The sequence below is a fragment of the Dreissena polymorpha genome, chromosome 3, assembly GCF_020536995.1.
Source record: "Dreissena polymorpha isolate Duluth1 chromosome 3, UMN_Dpol_1.0, whole genome shotgun sequence".
NCBI classification, from domain to species: Eukaryota; Metazoa; Mollusca; class Bivalvia; order Myida; family Dreissenidae; genus Dreissena; species Dreissena polymorpha.
Genome location: NC_068357.1, coordinates 122,752,673 through 122,765,420, shown reverse-complemented (window position 1 = coordinate 122,765,420; position 12,748 = coordinate 122,752,673). Strand labels below are relative to the sequence as shown.

The 12,748-nt window shown below is 36.0% G+C and overlaps 1 protein-coding gene across 2 annotated transcripts in view; it reads right to left on the bottom strand.

The window, feature by feature from the left end:
• Positions 1 to 1,015: 1,015 nt before the first annotated feature.
• Positions 1,016 to 12,748, bottom strand: part of LOC127871285 (actin-related protein 10-like) — a 30,239-nt gene continuing 18,506 nt past the window's right edge. For both annotated transcript variants that reach the window (XM_052414053.1, XM_052414052.1), the window contains exons 8-12: positions 12,602 to 12,637; positions 9,766 to 9,845; positions 6,336 to 6,491; positions 3,741 to 3,942; positions 1,016 to 1,976 (exon numbers count right to left, since the gene is read on the bottom strand). In XM_052414053.1, the coding sequence (XP_052270013.1) occupies positions 1,849 to 1,976; positions 3,741 to 3,942; positions 6,336 to 6,491; positions 9,766 to 9,845; positions 12,602 to 12,637 (602 nt within the window). In that variant the 3' untranslated portion in view covers positions 1,016 to 1,848. The remainder of the gene's footprint in view (positions 1,977 to 3,740; positions 3,943 to 6,335; positions 6,492 to 9,765; positions 9,846 to 12,601; positions 12,638 to 12,748) is intronic.

Sequence of the window (12,748 nt, the reverse complement as noted above, 5' to 3'; positions counted from 1 at the left end):
ATGGTGTACAATGCCATTTGGCGTGCATCATCCTCTTATGCATATATATACTCATACAAAGTTTCAATGAAATCCACCAAAGCTCTTCCAAGATATGGCTCCGGACACAAAAGTGCCTATAGTCAAAAGCATTTTTCAAGATACAAAGGGCCATAACTCTGTTTTTAACAGATGGTGTACAATGCCATTTGGCGTGCATCATCCTCTTATGCATATATATATACTCATACGAAGTTTCAATGAAATCCTCCAAAGCGCTTCCAATATATGGCTCCGGACACAAAAGTGCCGGACGGACGGATGGATGGACGGACAGCCGGACGGACGGACAACACCAAAACAATATCCCTCCTCCTCTGGCGGGGGATAATAATGTTCTTGCAAAGTTTGGGGACGATTTTAAAAACAATTTGACTTCTACAGGTTTGTTAATAGACATAGGAAATAACTGTCCCACCCATTTGGCAGCCAATTCTTTTGACAGACCTGAACCATCTTTTGCACTCTGCGAAGAACATTAACAAATGGTCTGAGCAAGTTCCATGAAGATCCGGCAAAAATATTTCTTCTAGATTGCCCAAAAGGTTTCTCTAAAGCCATAAAAGGCAAAAAGATGTGACTTCAAGAGTGTTCACAAGGTTTCACTATGACATGTAAGGAAAACTGGCCAACACACAGGCTGCCATGTTTTTCAGGGTACCTGAATCATGTTTGCTACTTGACTGAGATATCATTGTAATATGTACATATGTTCTGAGAAAGTGTCATACTGATCGGAGCAAACATTCTGACATCTAGATTATTTACAAGCTCTTTCTTTATTTATACCTACATTTTTTTCTTCTCCTGACACAGTTTCGTACTCTGTTGAGATATATCATAACGACAAAATTTAATATTCTAACTAAGTTTCATTAAATTTGGGCACTGAATGTGACCTCCAAAGTGTTGACAAGGTTAATGTGAACAAGGCATCATTTTCTTGTATTGCGTAAAGAAAGCATGAACATCAACATGACTTAAATCAGTTTAATTCATTAAATAAGACAATATTGCACAGTACATGTAATGTTCAAAAGCACAAAATAATACCATAATACACAATGTCAAGTCAAAGCAAAAAAGTAACCCATCACACTTTAAAGCATCATTTTCCTTCATATTTTCTTCTCAACAAAGATAACTCAGTAGTTAATTTTCATGTGGTCTACTTAACAGAGCTAAGTCATTCAGTATCTTCAACATTTAAGCAAATTAACTCTAAATTGTTGACTACATATTATTGAAATAATAGGCTTTCTTTAAAAAAGCTTCTAAAAATCATTTCTTAGAATATTAAACTTTTTACTAATTCAATCAAAATTTATTTTTCATTAAAAATGTCATTTTCTGGTATATGTAACTGGATTCTTCCAATAATACAATATATCAAACCGGAGCATAAATTTAAATATTTAATATCACCACAACTCAAGATTTTCTTTATGTTTTGAATATATGGCTTGATTCCAAAAAAATACTTCAAAGTCTTATTTTAAATACTTATTAAGGTCAATTCGCTTTAGACTTAGTGTAAAGTGTAAACACATAACTGCATGGCTTGCATAAGCGTAAGTTTGGAAGTATTTAACACAAAAGTTTTGCTTCACTTCTTCCAAAATTGGAATCATGGAATTATGAAAAAACTCTAGCCTTTGTTTAGTTTCCTTGTCCACAAGTATAAGCTATTTTTAAAGTCAAGACTGGTTTTCTAAACATAAATCGTCTGATGCAAGTTTCTAAACTGGTTTCTCAGTTTTGGCGTGACAAGTGTCCAGACTGGTTCCTACTGTTGCTGTCTACAAGTGTCTAGACTGGTTTCTCACTATTTGTGTTGCTGGCCATAGAGCACCAGTCTGGGATGGCTCCTGTCTCCACATACTGGTCCCTAGTTACGCTTTTACCAGGCAGGGTCTCCAGGGAACCAAACATGGAACCTGAATATTTCAGAGGTAGTTATTAATAAGCCTCGTTCTGGGAAAGCTGAGCTTAATGCATGTGTGGTCCCAGATTAGCCTGTACAGTCCCCACAGGCTAATCAGGGATGACACTTTCTGCTTTAAATGTATTTTTTCGTTTGAAGGAAGTCTCTTTTTAGCAAAAATCCAGTTAAGGTGCAAAATATTGTCCCCGATAAGCCTATGTGGACTGCACAGGCTAATCTTGGAAGAGTCTTTATGCATATACATATAGCCCCATTTCCTCAGAGCTTGGCACAAATGCATGCTTTACCCATTTATGCCTAGTGGACTCTCTCATCCTTCTAAATTGGATCAATTTATTTCCAAATTAGGGATGTCTAGTATATTTATTTCTATATTTAGAATATTTCTTACAGAAATTCCTTTGAGCAAACAACGCAGACCCTGATAAGACGCCGCATTTTGCAGCGTCTCATCTGGGTCTACGCTGTTTGCCAAGGCCTTTTTTCTGGACGCTAGGCATAAATGGGTTAACTAACATTGGTACAAAGGCCCATGAGAAAAATTCACGAGACAATTGCATGGTGAACTCACAGTCGCGTGGGAAATGGGCAGCCTGAATAGACCAAACATGGACCCAAAATACATTATTGGCAGTTATTAAAGTGTGCTTAATTTATGTTTGGGATACACAGATGTAAAAGGCCTGTTGGACAGCAGCATAGGATAATTGAACTTAAAAATCACATCAATTTGAAAAACAGATATTAGGGAGTCTACAGTAGAACCAATCATAATACTGTAACACAACAATACAGGCAGATAAGAAAAGTGACCAGGAACATATGCACCATAAACTGTAGAGACAATAACACTTACTGGATAATAATGTGGGGCCATTGCATGGGAAACAATTAACATGTCAATCAGGCAATCTCAAGGAAAACAAACATGCAAAAATACATCAAAGATGGATATCACAGACAACCATAATATAACACATTAAGATATCACAAACAACCTGAATATTACACATTAAGATATCACAGACAACCTGAATATTACACATTCAGATATCACAGACAACCTGAATATTACACATAAAGATATCACTGACAACTTGTGTATTACACATTAAGATATCACTGACAACTTGAGTATTACACATTAAGATATCACAGACCTCAATATTACACATTAAGATATCACTGACAACTTGTGTATGACACATTAAGATATCACAGACAACCTGAATATTACACATTAAGATATCACTGACAACCTGAATATTACACATTAAGATATTACTGACAACTTGTGTATTACACATTAAGATATCACTGTCAACTTGTGTATTACACATTAAGAAATCACAGACAACTTGTGCATTACACATTAAGATATCACAGACAACCTGAATATAACACATTTAGATATCACAGACAACACGAATATTACACATTAAGATATCACAGACAACCTGAATATTACGCATTAAGATATCACAGACAATCTGAATATTACACATTAAGAAATCACAGACAACTTGTGTATTACACATTAAGATATCACAGACAACCTGAATATTACACATTTAGATATCACAGACAACATGAATATTACACATTAAGATATTACAGACAACCTGAATATTACACATTAAGATATCACAGATGACATGAATATTACACAGAAACATATCCACACAAACTTGACACGATTCAGAAAGATATCATAGAGAACTCGAAAAAAAGTAAAAGAAAAAGTGTTTATTCTCACCTCCCAACCAAGCAGCATAGTTCGCCTTGCAAGGTGTCACATGGAATTTGAACTTCTTCATCGCAAGCACATTGGTGTATCTCGGTTCCCGTACCAGCTTTTGAAGCTCCACCTGAACCCTGTGCAGGAAACCAGGCAACATACTAGTCCCACCGGTGATCACGATGTTCTCTGATAGAATCACCCGCATGTCTATTGGACACTAAAATAGAGAGAAGTATCAAGTATTGCTCCATTAAGATGTTCTCAACAAATATCAATATAACCCATATGTCTATAGGGCACTATAACAAATAGCAAATGTTGCACAAACAAACTCTTAATTTTGACTAAAACCTCTGATCCCTGGGTCAGATTTTTGTGCCCAAAATGCCTTTTCATCAGTTTAGTTTAGACATATTTATCTTAGCAGTACTGCATCGAAAATCCCAAGTCTAATTAAGACACTCAGTCATTTTTCTGGGTCTCAAGGATGTGATTTCAGAAACAACTCGGGGTAAGAATTAACCATACCCCATTTTAAGGCTTCACCAAACACTCCACTTTAAAATAAATCACAGACAATTAACAACTATTTGTTAAGCAAATTTTGAATTGAAAAGACAAAATCAGAAGAAGACAAAATCAGAAGAAGGGAACAACAAATCAACCCCCAGATTATCTAGAGCTTTGTCACAGACGTGACGTATACCCCCACATGCCGCATTGACACAGACTATTTTGCATGTTGTCTTCACAAAACAAGAGAATCTAAATGGTGATTTTTAAGAATCATTATGCCATTATAATTTATGGCCATTTTGACCTTTGAATTCTTTAATTCTTTCGCATGACACGCTGTCCAATGACTGTGAACAAAATTAATGTACAGAGTCATTTTAAAATCTCACAATGAATGACATAGTTATGGCCCAGACAAGCTCATTTATGGCCATTTTTCACTTTTGAACTCCAAGTGCGACCTTGACCTTGAAGATATCAACGTAATTCTTTCGCAAGACACATTGTTCTATGATTGTGAACAAATGTACCAAGTAATTTTAAAATCTCACAATGAATGACATAGTTATGGCCATTTTTGACCTTTGAACTGACATAGTGACCTTGACCTTGGAGATATCGACGTAATTCTTTCGCGCGACACACCATCCAATATTGGTGAACAAATGTGCCAAATGCTTTTAAAATCTCACAATGAATGACATAGTAATGGCCTGGACAAGCTCATTTATGGCCATTTTTGACCTTTGAACTCAAAGTTTGACCTTGACCTTGGAGATATCAACGTAACTCTTTCCTGAGACACACCGGCCAATGATGGTGAACAAATGTGCCTAATGATTTTAAAATTTTACAATAAACAACATAGTTATGGCCCGGACAAGCTCATTTATGGTCATTTTTGACCTTTGAACTTTAAGTGTGACCTTGACTTTGGAGATATCAATGTAATTCTTTCACGCGACACACTCTCCAATGATGGTGAGTAAATGTGCCAAATGATTTTAAAATCTCGCAATGAATGACATAGTTATTGACCAGACAAGCTCATTTATGGCCATTTTTGATCTTTGAACTCAAAGTGTGACCTTGACCTTGGAGATATCGAGGTAATTCTTTCGCGTGACATACCGTCCAATGATGGGGAAAATTTGCCAAATGATTTTAAAATCTCACAATAAATGATAAAATTATGGCCCGGACATGCATTTGACCTTTCTTTAAACTCAGAGTGTGACCTTGACCTTGAAAATATCGACGAAATTCTTTTGCGCGACACACCGTCCAATGATGGTGAACAAATTTGCCAAATAATTTTTAAATCTCATAATAAATGATAAAGTTATGGCCTGGACATGCATTTGACCTTTGAACTCCAAGTGTGACCTTGACCTTTGAGATATTGATGTACTTCTTTCACACGACACACCGCCCCATGATGGTGAACAAATGTACCAAGTTATTTTAAAATCTAACGATAAATGACATAGTTATGGTCCGGACAAACTTTCGGTTTATAACACACTAAGTGACCCCGTGACCTAGTTTTTTACACCGCATGACCCATATTAAAACTTGACCTATACATCATCTAGATACAACTTGTGACCAAGTTTGGTGAAGATCGGATGAAATTCCGGGACAGACCGACAGACAGACAGACGGACAGACAGACAGATCGACAAAGTGACTCCTATATAGCCCCCATTACCAGTAATGGGGGTATAAAAAACACCTGAGCCCAGTTGCTTAACCCCTTAAGATAATATTGCTGTTTAGCTATACCTTAAATAAGTATCCTAACGCAACATTATTATATTAGCCTTTAAATCAACCCTTAACCGCTAAGATACATGTTTGAATGCAATTGTAGTCCCTTAAAAAGTTAAATTTACTTGAAGACCTTTCTCACTAGATTAAAGTTATAAAGGCTTATTTCCTACCCTTAGATACTGATGAGCAGCTAACAGCATAAAACATGAACAGACTGCAAGTTACTCCCAGGATGTTCATGCTTTATGCTGTTTTAACATAGCCATTTTACCATTGCTTCTGAGTGGGAAAGGGTTAATGTTTGTCTACTTTATCATCAACCTGCAAGATGGCATCCAGTATTAAGGTGGCAACTGACTGCAGCTCATTGTCCTGTTCAAACATGACCTCACAGGCGTGTTCCCTCACCTTACCCCCCACGTACAGCAGGCTACCCCCGTCCAGGGGATACTCCACGTCAGGGGGTGGGAATGGGTACTGAAACATGCAATAAAGAGCACTGGACTTAACCCTTACAATGCGGGAACCGAATTTTAAAGGCCTTTGCAAACAGTTTGGATCCAGATGAGACGCCACAGAACGTGGCGTCTCATCAGGATCCAAACTGTTTGCTATTCTGATAGTATTCTTTGAAAAAAATCGAAGAAAATGCGAATTTTATAAATTCAGCAGACTACATTTTCGCAAACGACAAATTTCCCAGCATGCAAAGGGTTAATTCATGAACGTCAAGTATCATCCCAGATATTCCACTTTTATGGAATTTTTCGTTTAAAGGAAGTGTCTTCTCGAAGAAAATCCAGTCAAGCCGGAAAGTATCGTCCCTGAAAGCTTTCTGCGGATAGAGGCTACATTTGTTTACCTTGAAGTTTGACCTTGACATAAAGCAGACATGACTGACTCATGCTTTCTGCACATCTTTTCCATGCCATAATATTTGGGAAAGTCGCATGAAAAACCTTTAAAAAGTATAGGAGATATGGAGATGAATTTAAAATGGAAGCTAAAACCTGTGACCTTGCAGTATGACCTTGATACCTTCTGTGCATCATCTCAATGCCCACAACATGTGAATCAAGTTTCGTGAAAATCAAAGGGTATAGGAGATATATAAATGTAGCAAAGGGTATAGACAGACAAAGGGTATTTAACGGACAGACTGACTGCTGCTTAGACTGAGTAATGGATGATGGGCATTCTTGTAATGCCCCCTCCCGCATTGCACTAGGTTATTAAAAATGTTCTTAATCTAATATAAAAAGACACATACATACAATATAATGTATTTAAATACATCAAAGATATACAAGTACATGTACATATAGGTCAGAGCTAAGATGATATACACACAGACTAATATTTCTTCAATTAAATTTCATGCATACAGATCTCAAGTTCTTCCCAGGTAACATGGATCATGCATATATAAACGAATAGCAGCCTTTTGATGCCCAAGTCTAACAGGGATTCAAGAACAAGTGTTGATCTGTTAACAGTTTCAAAGTTTCCAAATTGGTGATTATTAATGATTGTATTCATGTTTTAATTCAGCTTAGTTGTAAAATATTTTGCCTGATAAAAGAACTGACACTATGGGATTAACAGTTACAGCAAACAGTCATCAACAGAAAAAATAGGGTGCTATGATAAATTTTACACATATCCTGTGTTTTTGAGATCCATTTGAGACATGAGAGTTGTTTATTATGGATTAATATAGTTACCATTACTATATTTTAAACACATATTTTAAAACAAATTAAGGAACAGGTATTTAAATTGCAAAAAAAAATAATTTGGATATGTTAATTTTTTATATTGGAACATTTGCATTTAATATCATTGTGAACCCTGATAAAAATTGTCTATTTTACTTATAATACAACCTATATTTTAATTTGTACGGCAAACATACAACACTGGAACACGTAAACAGTAGATATCGAAATATGGTTACATTTACTACATTCAGGGAAGAAATCATTTAAAACAACCAATCAAAGCCAGAAGAAGGGTACATCGAGTCCATGCTGAAACCAAGCATGTCAGTAAATGGGTGCAATCAAGGCATTACATTTGATCGAAATTTAGGTTATATTCCAATATTAATATATTATCAGACAAATTGTAGTGGATATGGTTTCCGCCTTGCAACCGGGGGTTCTCAGGTTAAATATCCACTGAGGGAGCGTTCCTTAGATCTCCCCCATAGATACCTAGGTAATAATGAAATATAATCCTTCTAAAAATATAATTTGCCATGATTGATTTTATGAGAAACAAGAAAAACAAGGGACAAAATTGTCACAAAACCAGGTTTTCAACTCAAATTGTGACCTTGACATTGGATATATTGACGTAATTCTTTCGTGCAACACCGTCAAATGATGGTGAACAAACATGCCAAATGATTATAAAATCCTACAATGATTGACAGAGTTATGGCCGGGACAAGCTCATTTATGGCCATTTTTTACCTTTGAACTCAAAGTGTGACCTTGGCCTTGGAGATATTGATGTAATTTTTTCGCGTGACACACCGTCCAATGATGCTGAACAAATGTGCCAAATGATTTTAAAATCTCACAATGGACAACATAGTTATGGGCCAGACAAGCTTGTTCCACCCGTCCGTCCGCCAGCCCACCATTTGAACGCCCGCCCGCCTGCCGACATTCGCCAATCTAATAAACAGTATTTTCCTTCCGAAAACCTGGTTAAACATGTCTTAAATTCAGTTAAAACACTTGTCAAAATATAATTAATGAAGAAAGGATGTTTTGTCCACTTGGGTACTGTGTAAGCCATTTTTTTACATGGCTGCTTTAACTCAGGGATGTTATAACTGTTATCCTTCTCTGTGACTTCATCTAGATGTCAGAACTCTGGGTTTTTCAAAATGGACAATTCCTTATAAGAAGTGGTATTCAAAAAAGAAGTAAATAAACAAATAACCTTGATATTAATAATGTTGTTTCTTAAATGTTGAAGACAGAATTCTCATTTTTGTTTTGAATAAGTGAGTTTTTAATGCAGAAAAGTTGATAATCAGTTTCCCTTGTCCTTGGACATGTAAACAATTACTTTATTTCCACACCCATAATTAACATCAATAACAAGAAAGTTTATTTTCACCTGTTTCCAACAAAACATGTATTGTATGGTGTGTTTTTTTTAATTCAAACAAGTGATGTGTTTGAGAAACACTATGCCCCCTTTTGAGTGATTTTGACCCATATACTTGACCTTTAGCCTTAAAGGATGACCTTGACCTTTCACCGCTCAAAATGTGCAGCTCCATGAGATACACATGCATGCCAAATATCAAGTTGCTATCTTCAATATTGCAAAAGTTATCACCAAGGTTAAAGTTTTGGACAGACACACACGATGACAGACAGGCCAAAAACAATATACCCCCTCTTCTTTGAAGAAGGGGGTATAAAAACATTTGTTAATTTAATTGCTTAATACTATAAAAATGTGAAATGAAAATTACATTTAAAGATACAATGTTTTTGTAATAAATTTCCAGTTCTTCAATGCACTTCAAAGATAGGTATTATCGTTTGGTAAGAAATGATCACAAATGATTACACCAATTGTGTAATTAAAAGTTTCAGGAAAACTCAGTACCATGTTATTCTATCAGAAAAGATAAAAGTTATTACATGTATTAAATTTTACACATTCAATACAATTTAATTACAATTATAATGCAAAATGTTATTGGAACAAAGAACCAACTTACATTACTAGGATCTTCCCCTTTTATGTTCACTGCATGGATTTTTTCAGCCCTTTCAAGTTTCGTAGTAAAACAGCATCTCACTGAAAATACACAGAGCAAAAACTGCACCTCACTGAAAATACACAGAGCAAAAACTGCACCTCACTAAAAATACACAGAGCAAAAACAGCACCTCAATGAAAATACTCAGTGCAAAACCAGCACCTCACTGAAAATACTCATTGCAAAAACAGCACCTCACTGTAAATACACAGAGCAAAAAACAGCACCTCACTGAAAATACACAGAGCAAAACAGCACCTCACTGAAAATACTCAGTGCAAAAACAAAACCTCATTGAAAATACACAGAGCAAAAACAGCACCTCACTGAAAATACTCAGAGAAAAACAGCACCTCACTGAAAATACTTAGATCAAAAACAAAACCTCCCTGAAAATACACAGAGCAATCATACTATTTTGGCTCTCATTTGATTAATATCAATTTGCATTGCAAAAAACAAAACCTCACTGAAAATACACAGAGCAAACACTGCACCTCACTGAAAATACACAGAGCAAAAACAGCACCTCACTGAAAATACACAGTGCAAAAACAGCACCTCACTGTAAATACACAGAGCAAAAACAGCACCTCACTGAAAATACACAGAGCAAAACAGCACCTCACTGAAAATACTCAGAGCAAAACAGCACCTCACTGAAAATACTCATTGCAAAAACAAAACCTCACTGAAAATACACAGAGCAAAAATAGCACCTCACTGAAAATACACAGAGCAAAACAGCACCTCACTGAAAATACTCAGTGCAAAAACAAAACCTTACTGAAAATACACAGAGCAATCATACTATTTTGGCTCTAATTTGATTAATATCAACTTGCACTGCAAAAAAAAAACCTCACTGAAAATACACAGCGCAAACACTGCACCTCACTGAAAATACACAGAGCAAAAACAGCCCCTCACTGAAAATACTCAGTGCAAAAACAGCACCTCACTGTAAATACACAGAGCAACAACCGCACCTCACTGAAAATACACAGAGCAAAACAGCACCTCACTGAAAATACTCAGAGCAAAACAGCACCTCACTGAAAATACTCAGTGCAAAAACAAAACCTCACTGAAAATACACAGAGCAAAAACAGCACCTCACTGAAAATACACATAGCAAAACAGCACCTCACTGAAAATACTCAGTGCAAAAACAAAACCTCACTGTTTTGGCTCTAACTTGATTAATATCAACTTGCACTGTAAGCAATAAACAAGAGGGTAATGATGGCCCCAAAGCACTAACCTGAGTTTATGGTACACGGATTGCCAAAGACTTGACCTGGTGACATAGCGTTTGACCCTTATTGACCCAGATTCATATTTTGCGTAGACTTTGTTTAGATAAACATTCTGACGAAGGTTGAGTCATAGATATGGCTTCTAGTGTGATAACAATAATATTTTGTTTTTTTTTTATTAACCTGCAGACCTAGATTTTTGATCAACAGGACCCAGATTCATACAAGCCTAGATATTGGCACATTCAACATTTTAACGAAGTTTCATCAAGATTCTCTGGAATGGTAACAAGGTGTTTCTAAGATTTGACTTGGTAACCTAGTTTAATGATGCACGCGATCCAGCTTTGAACTTGTCCAAGATAATGTAAAGATATACATTTTGACCAAGATGAGTCATTTACATGGCCTCCAGTGTGGAAACATGTTTTTTATGCCCCCGGTAGGGTGGCATATAGCAGTTGAACTGTCCGTCAGTCAGTATGTCAGTATGTGTGTATGTCAGTATGTATGTATGTCAGTCTGTCCAGCCGTCCGAAAGAAAACTTTAATGTTGGCCATAACTTTTGCATTATTGAAGATAGAAACTTGATATTTGGCATGCATGTGCATCTCACGGAGCTGCACATTTTGAGTGGTAAAAGGTGAAGGTCAAGGTCATTCTTCAAGGTCAAATGTAAAATATATGGCATCTGTCCGTTCGAAAACTTTAACATTGGCCATAACTTTTTCAATATTGAAGATATCAACTTGATATTTGGCATGCATGTGTATCTCATGAAGCTACACATTTTGAGTGGTGGAAGTTCAAAGTCAAGGTCATCCTTGAAGGTCAAAGGTAAAAAAAAAATGAAGCTGCACATTGTGAGTGGTGGAAGTTCAAGGTCAAGGTCATCCTTCAAGGTCAAAGGTCAAAAAAAAAATTGTTTCAAAGCGGCGCAATAGGGGGCATTGTGTTTCTGACGAACACATCTCTTGTTTTATAAGATTTTGACCTGGTGAATGTGTTTAAACACACATGATCCAGAATCACACTGCCTCTAGATTTGGCAAGATGATCATTCTGTACAAGTTTCATCAAGATTGAGTCATTAATGTGACCTCTACACATACAACAAGGTTTCATCAGCTTTGACCTGGTGACCTAGTTTTTGGATGCACATGACGCATATATTCTCTTGGTCTAGATATTGTTGAGATAAACATTCCGACCAAGTTTTATCAAGATTGAGTCATAAATGAGGTATCTAGAATGGTAACGAGCTGAAGTGGAAGACACACAACGGACCACACCCGATGCAGGGCACTTTGGGCTCAATGAGCTAAAAAGCAGAAATGACTCCAAATTTAAAACTATTATTACGTATAAGCAACAGCATACACATATTTTACATTTATGTTTTGCTATCCAAAACTGTTATAGTACTCTCAAATACAAACAAAACTTTTTACTTTTTTGTGTAATTCAGGTGCAGTATACTGTAAAAAGTATATAAATATAAATATAGGTAAATATAGTAAATTTTTCTGCTCACCTTTTATATCTTCAATGACTTCATCTGTGAGAAATTCTGAAATACATTAGCATTAAAATAACTCGTTGAGGAATTTTGTTTGTAACAAGTTTGCACTGAAAATCAATCAAATGTGTTGAAATCCAATTAAAAAAACTTAAATCCTGC